A 16,372-nucleotide genomic window follows, 5' to 3' on the forward strand; every position below is an offset into this window, starting at 1 on the left:
TTCTCCTGTGGGAGGGACTCCACCCTGCAGTAGGGGAAGGATTCCAACTCCTCTCCACAAGCAGAGGCAGAAACAACATGTTTTGAACTGACCATGACCCCCCTTCCCAACACCCTGCGCTGCAGGGAAGGAGGGAAAGCCTGGGAAGGAGAGACAAGTGTGGGGAAAATGGTTTTAAGGTTTTACTCGTCATCATCCTGTTCTGATTGCAATGGGTAACTTATTTCCCCAAGTCAGAGCCTGAATCACCTTGAGTGACCTCTCCCTGCCCTTAACTCATGAACCTTCTGTTGCACTTTCTCTGCCCTGTCCAGCGGTGGAGGAAGTGATGGTGCAGCTTTGGTGGGTACCTGACATCTGGCCAGGGTCAAACCACCACACCAGGGAAATGCCCGTGCCCAGAACTGGGTGGAACCGGGCATGGGGCAGCACCCCCACACCCCATTCCGCTCACAGAGGCCCCGCCCCGAGCAGCCCCTTCCACCACAGCGGGTCCCTCACGGCTGCTCTTGGCACCTTTTGGGAGCGTGTGGGGATCCCCCCCTGCAGCCTGGACAGCAGAGCAGCGGCACCTCCTCGGAGCTGACACCACCCAGGTGGTGGAATGTTCAGTTCAGGCCCGGGGAGCTCTTTGGCTCCTCCAGGTGTGCCAGGGCTCCTGTGGGATGTAGGTGTCACGAGATGGCTGCTCTGTGGGACAGTGTGGCCCCACCCCTGCCCTTCCCAGCCCTGTCCTCAGAGCCCAAGTGGCACCTGGTGCCAGCTCTTGTCACACCTGTATTCCCTCACCCAGGTAACCTGTGCCTGGGGACCAGCAGTGACACCCTGGGCATAGTGGGGAGGGGATCACCAAACAGGAGAGGCACCATGGATCGTGTGATGTGGTGCCTGGGAAGGATCCCAATGGCAGCAGCTTTCCCCGCAGGCTCTCCAAGCTTGGTGTTGTGGGCAAAGCCAGCTGTGGGGACACAGGGTGTGAGCTGGGGCTGTCCAGCTGCAGGCAGACACGGGCACTGTGGAGTGAGGACCACAGAGCCCCAGACAGGAGCTGGAGCACCTCAGGCATGGGAGGGGCTGAAGCCCTGCCAACTCCCAGCTGGGAATCACTGCAAGGAAAGAGGGAGCTCTGCAGGCTTCTCCAAGGTTGATACAAAGGAAAACTGAGCCCAGTTGGCAGCACAGTCCCCTTTCCTCACCAGCCAGGCAGTGGTGCAGGAAGAAGCAGGTAACTAGAACAATCTGACTTTATTGGTGCAAACACTGGGCTCAGGTGAGTGGAATATTCCCAAGTGCTCCAGGGAAGCTGTCCAAGGTGAAGGGATGCACACAGCCAGCAGCCCCCTCACTCCTAGTGCCATGTTCCCCTTAGAGAGTTCAGTCTTCGTGGATGTTGAAGAGCTTTGCTACTTCATTGAGGTCCTCGTGCTCCTCCCCGTCTTTGATGATCTGGAGGAAGGAGAAGGCATTAAATCCTGCACATCCTATAAGCAGCCAGCGCTGCAGGACTGTCACAGCCGATGCCAGGAACTCCTTGGATCCTCTCTGAAGCACCAGACTGAGACAGCCACAACACAACAGCACTTTCTGCACCCAAATTCACATGGGACTCTTAAACGTACCAGCACCTGCCTACAGGAACAGCTGGAAAACCAACCTCCCTGTCCCTGTGGGATTTGTTTCTGGGTTTCCCTTTACAGCTGGGGAGAACAAGTGTCTTCAAAAAGTGATTCAGTTCTGTGAAGGTGAGCCTGGCACTGTCTCAGAGCCAGGATACCTGGCTTGAACCTGGAGCTTTTAGACAAGATGAAGAGGCCAAGGACTGCACATTCAGATTTAGGGGAAAGGTTGCTAAGGGAAGGAAGGAAAGAAGGAAAGGATCTCCCTTCCACAGGGATGGGAGAAGCAATAGGTTTCAACTGCATCATAAAGGATTCAGATTAGATATCAAAAACTTCTACCACGAATAGTTTGTTTTGGGAGAGATCACCTGGGGATAGTGTGGGATCACTCCCATAGTTTAAACTACTGAAATTTTCCAGAGGTGTTAAAACCTGACCTTGGCCTGGCTGAGCTGACCTGCAAGGATTGAGACAGACCACGGGGGTGGAGACACACTGAGCACCTCTCAGGGCTGTCCCAGCCCTGACTCTGTGGCTGTTTCTGGGACAATGATGTTTGAGACTGTTTCAGGCACTTGGACATTGGACAAAGCAGCACAAAGATGGGACATTTCACTCATGCTCCATCACCATGATTCCAGCCTCTACTTATTATAGGCCTAGAACTTCAGCCATGCCAAGGCAAGGCTTGGAGCACACACTTGATTCATTTCCGTAAAAATTTTGCACACACATGCAAAAAAGCACAAGGGCAGCTCCCCTAAATCACCCAGGACAGGGTGAATTGGATACTGCCCAGCTCTGCGTCAGACAGAGCATCTGCATTTATTTATCCTCACTCTGGACTGGCAGATTGATTTTTCCACAAGGAAATCCCTGCTCTGTCAAGCCCCACTGCCCATCACCCCCGTCCTGCACTGACCTTCCGAGCAATGGGCATCCTGTTGAAGATGTTCCACAACACGATTCCCACCACGACTTTATCCCTGAGGTAGAAAATGACACCTTTGCCGTAATCTTCTCCTTGCTTCGGGACTTGAGGTGTCGGTGAAGAGCTTTGAGAGATGTGAACTTCCGAGGCTTCCGCTTCCGTTTCGCTCTCGGATCGAATTCCAGTCCCTAAGGCAGAGACATGAGGTGTCACACACCCAGGGCAGGACATGTGATGACAAGAACAGACTCAAGAGCTGTGTCCCCCAAAAGTTAAGTTTCATTAACACAAGGATGAAACAATCCCAACTTGGAGCACAACACCCGACAATTCCTGACTTCCACCCCCAAGTGCCTAGGACAGAAAAGTCTGCTTCCTCCAGGCAGTGAATACAAAATAAATGTGCTTGGATCTTCAGCCTCTGTTGTCCCAAACTGATCATTTTATTGCTGTGGAGGAGATCGAGCTTCACTGGGAAAGTCTGCATGTCAGTAGATGAGTTACCTGATGGCTTCTTGGAGGAACGCTGTGGTTTAATCACATTTTAATATCAAACCCAGCCTTCAAAGGTTGGTCTAGAAAGGGAGTAGCAGATTGCTGACTCCTTGTGCTCTCAGACTGACTGTGTGTGCCCACACCAACACCTGCAGGCTCCCCAGCACACCTGGGCCTTACCTGACTGCTCTGTCGCGCTTTTCGGCGTGTCCTTCGCTGTCGCTTTCGCGAAGACTCCGACTGTTGGCAAACTGCTGTCCACGAGGCCAATGGCTTCGTACCCCACGTTGGGGCCCAGATCACTCCTAGGAATCAAGTGGAAATAAAGTAATTTGTAGCATTAGTGAGACAAATCCAAGGCAATTCCATCCATCCATCCATCCTTACTGCCAGTGTGGTGTGGGCGATCGCGGATGCAGAGTGACTGACACACCGTGTCTGCTCTGCATACAGAGGTGGAACAAGGAGCCAAGACACAGCAAGTCCAAGGCCAACAGCTTCAGAAAAACCAGTTCCCTGACCAAAATTCTGAAATCCTTCAAGGCTGCTTCCTGCGTGGCAGCTTCTGGCAATGGCTGTTATCCACACCAGGCCTGGGAGCACGGACAATTATTTAGTGCATGTTTCAGAGAGTATTTAAAAACTAAAGAGAAGAACACTTTGTCCTAACAGCTCCTTGAACTGGGCACCTGGATCTGAACCGGGGTGCTGTTAGGAGACAAAGCAGCTGTGGTTTGGGACCTGTAAGTACCAGGTGTCTCAAGTGTTCCCCAGGATGCTGAGGGAACAGATGCATCACAAAACAGTTTGGATGTATGTACATCACGACCTTCCCAGCCAGAATCCTCCAGCACAGACTGGGGTTGCTGCAAGGAACACCAGTAACATGCCAGCTGACCAGAGCAGGCTTCCAGCAGTGATCAGTCAGGAAGGATCGTAGAGTGGTTTGGGTTGGGAGGGACCTGAAAGCTCATCTCATTCCATGCCCCTGCCATGGGCAGGGACACCTTCCACTAGACCAGATTGCTCCAAGTCCTGTCCAACCTGGCCTGGAACACTTCCAGGGATGGGGCAGCCACAGCTTCTCTGGGCAACCTGTGCCAGGGCCTCCCCACCCTCACAGGGAAGGATTTCTTGCGTATATCCAACCTAAATTCCCCCTCAGTCAGTCTGAAGACACATTCTGCCTTGCCTTGTCACTCCAGTTCCTAACTAAAAAGTCCCTCTCCAACTTCCTTGTAGCCCCTTCAGATGCTGGAAGGCTGCTATGGGGTCCTGAACATCCTGACAAAGTACACAAGGGGTTCCTGCCATTTCCCAGCTTTTCAGCAGAGGAGAAGGAAAGCTGGCAAAGCCAACAAACGGGGCTGCAACTCACAGCCCTCCTTCACCTGTATCTGGTTGTGGCCAAGAGCATCCTGAGGAAAAACACACCTGGGAAATGGATGTTTCTGTGTCCTTGGCTGCACTCCACGATCTCTGAGGTTTTTCCCAACCTCAGTGATTCTCTGGTTCCATGTTTCTTGTTTAAAAGTGAAGTGAGAAATGCTCTGGGCCCACAACCCAGGCAGGACAGACCAAGAGTTCAGGTAAATGACAGCAGGTCATAAATACCTATTTTTGAAGGGATTTCTCTGAGCAAACTAAAACTCTTTTCCCTATATTTAAAATCCTGTTAAATTGACCTCGAACCAACAGCCTTTGGGATTTTAATTTTTTGTGAAGTTTGTTCCATTTTGTTTCGCTTTGTTTCAAAAAGAACTTCAGGAAGATACAGCAAAATTGCCCATTTTCTTGATACCTCTCTCCAGAAAACAACCTTTCAGGTACACCTGGATGCAGCAATGCTTTGCCACTAAAGCATCAGTTCAGCAACACAACTGAAAGCAACAGATTGTGCTGGTGAACGTCACATACTCGTAACAGAAAAGCTGCTCCTAAATTCCACCCGTAAATCAGCCTGCTCTGAGGACAGGGCTGCTCTTTATTGCTTCGTGCTCTGCAGAATGGGACTATGACAAACTGGAACCTACAGGAAGGATAAACACTTCAGAGAGGTGAGGGCAGAGCAGCGAATGCTCAAACACCTCCCCCTCCCAGGGCTCTGGGAACATGAAGCTGTACAAGGCGTTTGCTGAGGTGGTTTCACTGCTCTTGGGAAACACACACTTGCCAAGGTGCATCTTGTCCGAGCTCCTGCAACGTGGCCAAACAAGGAACCCCAGAGGAAGAAAGGAACGTTACCAGAACATGGACTGGTGCCAGTAGGGCTTTGCAGCTCCAGTCATGTTTTCTCCAGCCAGTCTCCCGCTCACCACGGCGTGATCGTGGTGCTCCACACGTCTCCGGCCCAGTTTGATGTCGTAGAAACAGGCAGCATCCCCTGCCTTAAAGAGAATCACCCAGTGAGCACCAAACCCTGACAGCCACAGTTTCAATTAGTGCACAAAGAAACGCTGGGGAGAGAACAAACGGGAACAAGGAACTGCGTTTTTCTGACAAGCCCCAAACACCGCCACTACCTCGTCCCACTCCCTGGGCTACACAACTCCCAGTTTCTCGGCATTTTTTCACCAATCTTTGGAAAAATAAGGCAGCATGAGGTACGTTTTCCAGAGGAATCAAAAAGTCACGACGCCCACCAAGGGACTCTTACGCAAGCAAGCGATCCAGGCTATCTTTAGGTTACCCCAACTCCTCTTACACAGCATAAATATTCCAAACTCGCCGTGGTTACCACGGCAACGAGGCGGCTGCGATGCCTGACCAGGCTCTGGGCCTGCGCTACAACTGCTCTCCTTACTCCTTACTCGCTCTTTTCCACCTCACCCCAGTGCACCAGCCCCACAACTTCGTGTGTCCCGAGCTGCTGCATCAGCACAGCCAGAAAGCTGTGCCCACACTCACTCACCACCCAGATGTTGGAGCGTGCCTGCAGCTCCGCGTTCACCCGGAACCCCCCGAAGTCCGAGTCCACCTCCAGCCCCGCCGACTTGGCCAACTCCACGTTAGGCTCCAGCCCTACTGCAGCCACAATGTGATCTGTCTCCACCTGTTTGGGAATTCGGAGTTAGGATCTTCATTCCCTCCACGCCCCTCCAAGCTTTACCCTCTCCCTGCTTTTCCATTCCATTTACCTTCCGGCCATCCTTCAGTTGAATCACCAGCCGGTTGCCAGAGACAGAGACAGACTTGACCACAGCATTGGGCAGGACGTTGACCCCCTCTGGAAACAAGCACAGGACACCTCAGTGTCTGCTCAGGGCTGGGCAGATCCCACCTGGAGCAGGTGGTTGGTGCAGACAGATTCCAGGCGAGGAACCAAGACAGAGACCTCCTAAGCTGTGCCAGTACAGCTTGGAGGGAAGCACGAGGAGAAATCCAGATAGAAAGTCTGAGAGAGCTGCCTGAATGACAATCCAAAGTACATGTCGTATGTGATAACAAGGTCACATCCAAAAGAATTCCGCAAAACAGGTGTTCAGGAACTAAGGACACTCGATTACCTATTGCTGTGCCTCAGCCAGACCCAGAGGTCCGACAAGGCAGCTTTCAAAAAGGAAAGTAACTCAGACCTGTGGGTTATCAGGCCCTGCAATCCACACTCAGATGATATTCCTCCTCCCTCTATTCCACTCCACTTCCCAACGCACAGGAATATTCTGCACTTAACGCAGCAAATGGAAAAAGGTGTCCTGGATCTTACTGGCTTTAGCAGCTAAACACTACAGCTCCTGGCCTGACCCAGGTGTGTGCATGGGCATAGGGACCATTCCAGGGAGCAACAGCCACAGGGAAAGCCTCACTGGCATCAGCAAGCCTGTTGGCTCAGCTTTCCCAGAGGAACTGCCAAGAAGCCAGGGATTCATGGCAGCTCTGTGCTGCCTGAGCTGCCTGAACTGCAACTTCCTCCGCGCTGCACCTGGGCCACCTTGCAGAGCCCAGGGACAGAACAGAGCTGGATGTCACCAGCAAGAGCTGCACAGCAGCCACCGGCCCACCCCCCTGCTCTGCAGCTTCACCTCTCCTGACTTTCTCTGTGGTCCAGTTGCTCAGGTATTCAGGCAGGACTTTGCCCATATTGCCGTTCTCTGGAAACAGCTGGATCACCTCCAGGCCTCGGGTTCGTGCTGGAAGGGAAGCACAGAGCAGTGGGATAGAGAGCAGCAGCACGGATGTCAGGACACACATGCTTGACTTTACACAAGGAGCTTGACAGAAGTTTCCAAATCTGAGAGTTCTGGCTCCCGGACTTTCTCTGGGAGTCACAAAGTGACCTGCAAACTCTAGATAACAGCCTTTTAGGTAAAATGCTTGGTATTTTGGAGAAAACATAGAAAAATTACCAAAAAGTCACTCCTCGCACAGAATCCAGCTGTTCACTACCACAGAATCATGGAGTGCTTTGGGTTGGAAGGGATCTTAAAGATCATCCAGTTCCAACCCCGAAATCCTAGTCTGAAGGTGGCTTTGAGCACAGAGGACAAATGTGATTTTTTAGAGGGTGGAGTAATTTTGCAGCATGCACTGGCCTGCAGAGCTCCCACCTTTGTGGTCAGGGGCTGCTGGGCAGTTAATGAGGGAGAAACTGGGAAAATCTTGGCCTTGCAGCCAACAAAACACATGTGATTTCAGTTTCCTTCAGGCAAACACAAAGTCTGTGCAAAAACTGAGCAGTTGGGAGTGAAAAGAAGTTTCTAACATCAGGTTGCTTCCACTCAGTGTCTATCACAGCTGAGGATACACACTCACCTCTCCTTCCCAGAGCACAGGCCAGCTCACTGCCAAGGAAACCACCACCAATAATTGTGATGGACCTGACTTCTCTTGAAATCTTCTCCAGGTTTCGGAAGTCCTCGATCTGAAAGAATATTTACCCCCATTTCAAATCCTCTCTAACAGGAATGGCAGCAGAAGGCATTTGTCTCCAATTTCTCCCTCTGAAATAAGAATGACTCTCTCTCCAGCTTAGAAAAGGAGATGTGTTGCTCCTTCCTCCTGTTTGCCTGTCGCACAGAAAAACCTCCCTGGATTCCTTATGTCTGTGCAAGCTTTTACCTGACCAGGAAATCTCAAATTCCTGCATTTCCCCTGAATTTCGAGGGCAACTACAGTAAAACTTCTAAACTCAAATGTCCTGCAGCACAACCAGTATAACAAGGATGCAACAGCTCACATCATCCATCCTTCCTTTCCAGTTAAGCAGACCACACCTCAGGGGAGTCCAGCACAGAACAGAAGATTCTCATACACCTTCTTATTCCTGATCAATTCCCTGAACTAGACTAAGGAGAAGGTTACATTTTCAAGGAAAGTGGAGTTTGCCAACAAAAAGCAACTCTACAGCAGACCTTAGAAGATCACTGACCATCTTCCAAGGCTTTTATTCACTTTGGAAGGTGCAGCAAAGTCATATAGGAGGGAAACTTGAAAAAAAACAACAACCTAAAATCCCATAATCCCATGTATTATGACAGCTCTCAGGCCTGAGGCCAGCAGGTGAGTGGTTGAGCAGACTCTACCCTGGTTTCCTGCCCGGGAAAAGGAATGAACCACCAATGCACTCCTGGGCACCAGCTGAGAGAAGCAGTGCCAAGGCAAGGCTGTCCTGGCCAGAGCAGAAGAATTTAAAAGCTGAAAGCAGGGGTAGTGGCTCTGATTTATTCAGTCTTGCCCCAGGACTGGCAGCACCTGGAGATTACCTTTCGGAACAGCGTCAGCCTTTTCTGTACGTCCTTTCCTGCTCTTTCGATGGCGGGCAGGTTCCTTGGGGTCCCCCCTGAGGACAAGGAGGGAGAGAAGAGAGACCAGTAACACCAGGGCCATGGCACTGGCTATCCAGACAGTGCAAAGCTGCCTTGGATCCCGACTGTGCTTTCCAAACTGCTGCAGTATGCTCCATCCCTGCTGCTGACCTGTGTGAGCAGCAGGTGACCCCACACCCACACCCTGCCCCACTGCCTGGAGACAGCCAGTGCCACCTGAACTGCTCTAGAAATGCTGGAGCCAATGCTGGAGCAATGCTCTGCCCAAGCAAGAGCTGCTGGTTCTGCTTGCTGCTGCCACACAGGCAGGATTTGAAGAGGTTGGTCTGTACAGGAGCTCCTTCCGGGGAAGTCACATTTTCCTCCTTCCTACCCTTCACAGGCCAAAACTTTGGAAGTCCCAGAAAAGCTGGATGATGCAAGGCAGCTGCAAAAGCCAACAGCATAGCTGGCTGCATGACTGTCCTCTGTGTGACTGCTCTCCCAAGGGTTTGCACTTACTGAAGAAACTTGTCAGATAGAACCACAGAGTCATGGAATGGTTTGGGTTGGGAGGGACCTTACAGACCATCCAGCTCCACCCCCTGCCATGGGCAGGGACACCTTCCACTAGACCAGGTTGCTCCAAGTCCTGTCCAACCTGGCCTTGAACAATTCCAGGGATGGAACAGCCACAGCTTCTCTGGGCACCCTGTGCCAGGGCCTCCCCACCCTCACAGGGAAGAATTTCTCCCAATATCCCATCTAACCCTGCCCTCTGGCAGTGGGAAGCCATTCCCTGTGTCCTGTCACTCCAGGCCCTTGTCCCAAGTCCCTCTCCAGCTCTCTTGGAGCCCCTTTAGGCACTGGAAGAGTCTTTAAGGTCTCTCCAGAGCCTTCTCTTCTTCAGCTCTCCCAGCCTGTCTCCACAAGAGAGGTGCTCTAGAGAATTTATCTCTAGCTAAATGCCACCGTAATAAAAAGCCTGGCACAAGACAAGGAACAAGATCAAAAAACCTCAAAGTCTTACCAGTGGCAATGAGACATTTGTCGTAGGTTATCTGGGTCCCATCACTGAGCTTCACTGTGTTCCCTCTAACATCCATATGTACAACCTGCAGGATTAACCAAGCCAAGCTCAAGCTGCTGTGCACTGTGGCTGTTTGAGTTAAAGTGCATGCACTACTGATCAGAGATGCAAACTCGGAATTAACATTTTCCCACCTTTAAGTTTAGGGGCAGGGGGGCAGGAGGTGGGAAGGGAGATGACTGGAAGTGGGAATTAAGACAACTTCTACGGGAGTCACCACAGCTCAGACTGATCTTCCCAGGGTCTGAGTCTGAAATGGGCTCAGACACAGCACAGTTCAGCAGGAAGAGGAGTCACTGACATCTTATCATAGCAACATACAAAAAACTGAGGACATGAGTATAGTAGAAGGCTCACCTTAAATTTCTCCACCTTCCTGCTGCTTCTGCACATTGCTCCTGGCCACCTTATCACCCATTACCTGGATCACTGTGCTCTCCTCACCTCACCCTCCGGCCAACACAGCCCAGTTCCGCTTTGTCACACCTTGTCTCTAAGCTCTACGTTTTCTTGTCCCATGCCCAGACTCCAGACCTATCCTTCTCTCTTCTTCATCATCTTCCCTCAGCTCACTGCTATTCCTCTTGGCTTCTCCTGTTTTCAAACTTAAGACTAACATAACCTCTGCTCCATCACACTTCTCCCAAACTTGTACACATCCCCCTTCCCAGCCAACACTCCCTGCACCTCCAGGGGTTCAGTACCAGCCTAGAGCCCAGGCTCTGCTTGGGAAAAGCTGTAGGAACAACAACCAGTGCCGTACTCACCTTCTTGCCACACAGAACTGCCACCCCACCATTTTCCACAGAGGGCAGGTCCTGGACAGGCACGTAGAATGACGGTGGCTGGAAATAGATACTGAGAAAAGCTCCATTACCAAATGGGTTCCACTTGCTCTGGGATACCAGAGATCCAGCTATTCAGCAATTCCAATGAGACAAAGACAACTCTGGGCATCCATAACAAGCTCCAGAACTCTTATTTATCTGTTCTTAAGAATCAGGGTCTTCACACTGTTGAAGTTCAAGGGTTTTGGATCACAGAATCATAGAATTGGTCAGGTTGGAAAAGACCTTTAAGATCATCAAGTCCAACCATCAAGTAAGGGATAATCACAGATGTTACAAGGATCAGACGTGATCCAGTGTCCCTGGAGCTCTGTTCTAACCCACGGAGCTTCACCTTTATTAACTTATTTCACAGGATTCCCATGGTGGGACACGTCTAAGGGAATCCCAGCAAGGTTCAAGAGCTATCAAGTACAGAGCAGACTCAGGTGGGAAGCAGAGCTCCTCAAGCCCTGCCAGCACCAACACACCTACAGTGGCTTGTGGTTCTCTCCCAAGAACTCTTTGATCATTGTCACCCTGTCACTAAACACTGCCCTTCAGCCTTGTCACCTGCAGTGCCACATACCTCCTCTCCTTGCCATTCCACTGCTTGAACCGCAAAGTCTCTGTCACATTGGGATCATCGGAAAACCACAGTTCTTTGGAAAGAGGTGGACGCATGTAGGGCAGGGCAGGATCTTCAGACACAATCAGCACCTGTAATTGGTCAGGAAACACATCAGCTGGAGCAGTGGCAGGCAAATGGCAACACACACAGAGGCTCTGGAGCGAGCACAGCGTTCAGCCACCCACAGGCCTGCTCTGGAGCAGGACAGCTCTTACCCGGGCTCCGGGGTCACGGGCACGGATGGATCTGGCAGCAGCAAAAGCAGCAGTTCCTCCACCGATGAGCAGGAAAGGGACGTGGGATGGGACCTTGACATGAGCGCCTGGAGATGCAGGTGACAGAGGGGACACCTTACTGCAAATACTCAAGGAAACTGGGTCTCGCCAGGGGCCTTCCACATCCTGACTTCCTTTGGCTAATTGTCCTCCAAATACCTTCCACCCCCGTACCCTTCCCAAGAACCACGTTGATGCTTCCCCCAAAGCTGGCTCCCTGCAGAAACCAGCCAGATTTCAGCAAATTGGTTTTTCTAAGCAAGACCGAAAACTCTGCACTGGCCAACCAGGGAACAGTTGATAAGAAAGGGAAGTTCCCAAAAAGGCCGAGGCACATATTTCTGTAATTGTATTAAAGGAGACCACTTTTGAGTTCCTGCAGAAGGCACCTCCTACCACGGGCAGGTCCTCTTCCTCTGCTATCGAGGGAAAGAGGCCCCTTGGAATCACAATGTCCTTGTCAGACTGCGCAAAGGTAAAAGCCAAAAGCAGGGCTCACTCTTTTCTCTTTTTATCACAGAAGGAATAACCAGCAGAAATCAGCCCAAGGAAATACCCTGCTTCACCCTCAGGATTGTCTGTAAAACAGTCTGGTTCTGGGTCATGGAGAGCCAGCACCATCTTCTGTGCTGGGAAGTCACAGGCTGAGAACAGAGCCGACCCCAGAACCAGCAGGCTGGTACCCACCGGCTGCAGAGGATTCCTCGTCTTGGGGTCGCGTAATCGACGAGACCCGGCTGGTGAATCGCTCCTTGTTGTCCTTCAGTGTTTTGTACACCTGGAGACAGACAGGAGATACTGACCTTGTGCACCTTACAGAACCAAGGCACCATCCTGCTCCTACGCCCTGACAGGTTTTTGTCCATCCCGCGTGCTGGAAAAGCCATCTGCTTTTAGTTAAAACACACAGACCCAAAATACACCTCACTGGACAAGGTGCCCATTGAGACTGTGCTCAGAAAATTACCTGCTTTGCCCCTGGTCTGATGAGCCTTGGGTGCCTGGCTGCTTCCCAGAAGCAATGAACCTTCCTGTAGGTGTTTGGCTGCAAACCTGTTCCAAGAGGAACCAGCTCCAGCGCAGGAAATGCAGCCAAACCAACCCCGAGGCCACGTGCAAGCTGGGCCACGACACAAGGCTGCAAAATGGAAGACGAATCCAAAGAAAAAGCATCTCCCAGCTTCCCAAGCGCAGAGCGGCCGGGTAGAGCCAACAACCTGAGTGGCTTTCTCTAGGCCAGGTGTTAGAGGCATGGTGGTGGCAGTGGTGACACCCCTGATCTCAGCAGTGCCTTCAGCCACAGGAGCAGGGCTGCTCCAGGTAACAGCCTTTGGACACGGAATCTCTTCCAGCTGAATGCTCACCTGTTTATTTGACTGTGAAAATTCAGGATACAGCAGGTACAATTTAGTGGCACAGATAAAGAGGGAACATCTCTTACGTCATGTTAACCTCCAACAAGAACTGGTAATGGAGAGGAGCTGGACACTGGGAGTGCTGGGAGCAGGTGAGAGTCCAGTGTTTGCCCCCATGGCTAACAAATTAGAGGGAAGCAAACCTTCTTTTTAAGGCAAAACCCAGCCTTGCTAATAATCTCTAGCATTTGTGCAACATCAAATTTCATTTGCCAACTCCCACAAGTTGGTGTTTTATAGCAAATAGTCTCAAATAAAAATGGAGGAATTTAACGCCAGGCACAAAAAAAGATCATGGGCAGACAAAAGCCTGTCCAGGGAACTGGAGCAATGTCAAAAATTTCAGAAACAAGAATTTGTCAGTGTTGAACAGAATTCAAGAGAATGGTATTTTTAAAGCCTTTTGCTTAAAGACAGAAAAGCCAAGGTTAACAAACCACCTCTGTCTTTGCAAGCAGAACCAGGAAGGTTTTAAGCGAGTCCAAAGGGCAGCATACTGCAAATTAAACCTATCTCTTAGGAAAAACCACAAGCAAAACATCAGATGAGGCCTTCAGGACAAATATTTCCAACAGGACAATGTCAACTTCTTTCTAGTCAGAAACACAACTGTACTTTGCCAGATCATGGGGTGACATTTCAGTGCTCTTCCCCAAAGAAATCATAACACTGGACAAGTTTTTTACCATCAGCACACTTATATTTAGTTATTATTTCCTTTTCAGCATGCTGACATTACTGATACCACGATAGGTGCATTAATTAATGAACTAGTGCCTTTCTGATGGTTACAAATCAAAGATGGCCAGTTTGGTTTAGATTTACTTAAAGTGGAAAGGTTAATTCTAAGGCAGATTTCTCCACTGAGAACTGCACTGCCTGAGAATATCAAATTTATAACCTTAAATTATTTGGCAGTGCCCCCTTGAAAATTAATACCTGAGGCCGTGGAGCACAAAGAGGGTTTGAAGTGAAGGGTAACTTAGTGGGAGGTACAGACAGGTGCCCTCCCTCCACCCTCCTACCCAATAAACACGTTTTTTGAAGCATCTTACATAAGCTCCTGTCCCAGTGACTGTTCCTCCCACTATTAAGTATAACAAGAGGTTGCTGCCAGCTTTGCCAGGAACACCTGAAGACATCAGGGATCTAGAAGGGCATCTTAGCGGATGGCAATGCAAAACTGCAGGTGAAGACAGGCAATGGAAGAGAAGAAGGAAAGAGCTGTATATTAGGAAAGATTCTTGATTAAACAGGCCCTAGGAAAAGCAGAGTGGGCTTTGTAATTTCAGCTACCTTGGCTGCCAAAAAAAAAAAAAAGGGCAGAAAGGCACAGGAAAGAATTAAATTTAAAGGGAATAGGAAAAAACTTTTCCTCCATGCACTGTTTTAATTTTTTTTTTTCCCCTTTCCCAGGACTTTCTTTAGGAGAAAATCGGGATTTGGAACTTTTAATGAATATGATCCTCTAAGAGAAAGAAGTTGGAAACACAGATTTGTTTGATGTAAACTTGGGATCCATCTACTCCCAGGCAATGCTGCTACTCTTCAGCTCTCTGGGAGTGTCATTTACTAAGTCGGGCCAAAAACCCTTATTCTTTTCATGTAGGACATAAATGCTCACAAATTGGGAGTTGATTTGGTATCCTTAAAGAAGTTAAACAAATGTTCTGAACTGAGATTTGGCAAGGAAAGGTTTGCTTTGGTATCAAATCCCACACATGACAACAGACAGAGCTGTGTTTGGTCATAACAGAAGAAACCCAAGAGTGCCTTTAAGGTAAAAAAAACCCTAACAGGTAACTGAAATTACAGTTAAAAACCAAGTAATCACAAGAAGTTAATTTCCAGTTAGCTCCCCTTAAAGTTTTCTGAAGGAGGAAGCAGAGACAAAGCTACAGAGATCAAAAGCTGAGTAAAGAGAGCTGGAATACAGAAAACGCTCGACAGGAGAGATGGATTGTGGCTTCTTCCCAAGGAACCACCTTTCTACTTACATAGGCACCTGCTCCTAAGGTGGTCAAGCCCACAATAAAGGCAAAAAACTTATTACTGCCTTTTTCCCCGGGCACGCCTGTCTGCACTTGTCTGCTCAGCTGCAGGTCTGGGGGCACATTCCAGCGCTGCAACAAGGTGCCTAAGGGACACAATTTATTGGAGAAAACAACACAAAAACACTGTCAACACAAAGGTACGCCCAGAAATTTAGAGACTTAAGTCATTTCTGAAACCAAACAAGTTCCTTGTTTGGAAAATGTGGCACCACATCTGAGCGACCGCAGGGAATTTATCCCGTGCCACAACAGCGTGCTCCAGGCAGCCGTGGATATGAAAACATCTGTAGGATCAAGGAGTAACTGAGCTAATTAATAGCAGGAGCATCTCCAGGCAGCTGAAAAGGCTGCCTGCAGCTGGAGCCTGCGGCCACACAGGCCTGGGAGAGCACAGAGACGTGCGCTGGTGGTTCCCACACCTTCTCCAGGCCTCTCCTGTCCGAGGATGCACCTGGCTCCAGGTAACCTCGCCGGGGTGAGCAGCAGGGATGGCCACAGCGGCACGAACCCCCCTCCCTGCCCGCACGCCTCATTCCACCGGGGTCAACCAGCAGCAGGACACAGCCGGCACAAAGCACATCCCCCGTGGAACTGAGCAGATCCAGGTGCAGGCACCTCCCGGCACACAAGGAGCACACCTGGCTGAGCAGCTACGCGGCGTTTTGTTGCACTACGGCCTGATCACGGCCCGCCCCTCCACGGAGTTGATCCCCCCCCGGAGCGACGGCGGGGACGGCTCCGAGCCCTGCTCGCGGCACGGCCGATGCTCCCAGGAGAGGTCTGGGGTCTGTCCCTCCCCACCTCCCGCGGCGGACACCCGAACCCGCCTCAGCTCTGCCCAAACGCGCTTATTTCTAACAAAAACCGCGGCCACACCGAAGCCACCCGAATGGCGACCGCGCAGCTGCAGGTCACTCGCGGTGTCCCAAGCACGGTTTTCCCTCCCGCTCCCGGGGCATCCCGCTGGATCCGGGCAGGGCCGCGCCCGCGCCCTCCCGGCCCGGTGCCCTCCGGTGCCACCCCCGGGGCCGCAGGGGAGGGACGGCGCGTCCCGACCCGCGCGCGGGACGAACCGGCGGCAGCGGAGGGGATCGCGCACGCCGCGCCCCCCCCGTGCCCGTGCCCGTGCCCGTGCCCGTGCCCGTCCCCCGGGTGCCGACACTGACCCGCCTGTGCGCGCCCTCGCGGCGGCGGGGGGCGCAGGGCGCGCGCCAGGGCCCCGCGGCAGCGGAACATGTCGCCGGTGTCGCCTCTCGGTCGCGGCCCCGCCGGCCCGGCCCCGGCCCGGCCC

At 51.3% G+C, this 16,372-nt stretch overlaps 1 protein-coding gene across 2 annotated transcripts; it reads right to left on the reverse strand.

Moving 5' to 3' along the window:
* Positions 1-1,226: 1,226 nt before the first annotated feature.
* Positions 1,227-16,335, reverse strand: AIFM1 (apoptosis inducing factor, mitochondria associated 1). 2 transcript variants are annotated; one of them, XM_017818647.1, is made up of 16 exons: positions 16,248-16,335; positions 15,025-15,164; positions 12,300-12,390; positions 11,553-11,659; positions 11,296-11,426; positions 10,647-10,737; positions 9,820-9,904; positions 8,748-8,824; positions 7,798-7,906; positions 7,068-7,175; positions 6,183-6,271; positions 5,957-6,097; positions 5,290-5,432; positions 3,226-3,350; positions 2,542-2,738; positions 1,227-1,446 (listed from the first exon to the last, which is right to left on the reverse strand). In XM_017818647.1, exons 1-16 carry the CDS (start codon positions 16,315-16,317, stop codon positions 1,375-1,377), a joined length of 1,776 nt encoding a protein of 591 aa, XP_017674136.1. In that variant the 5' UTR covers positions 16,318-16,335; the 3' UTR covers positions 1,227-1,374. The 2 variants fall into 2 exon arrangements, with proteins under 2 accessions (XP_017674136.1, XP_017674146.1); XM_017818657.1 differs by lacking the exon at positions 15,025-15,164 and adding an exon at positions 14,083-14,210 and having other exon boundaries at positions 16,248-16,269.
* Positions 16,336-16,372: the final 37 nt, after the last annotated feature.

Source organism: Lepidothrix coronata, unplaced genomic scaffold (genome assembly GCF_001604755.1).
Source record: "Lepidothrix coronata isolate B3197 unplaced genomic scaffold, Lepidothrix_coronata-1.0 Scaffold2, whole genome shotgun sequence".
Lineage (NCBI taxonomy): Eukaryota > Metazoa > Chordata > Aves > Passeriformes > Pipridae > Lepidothrix > Lepidothrix coronata.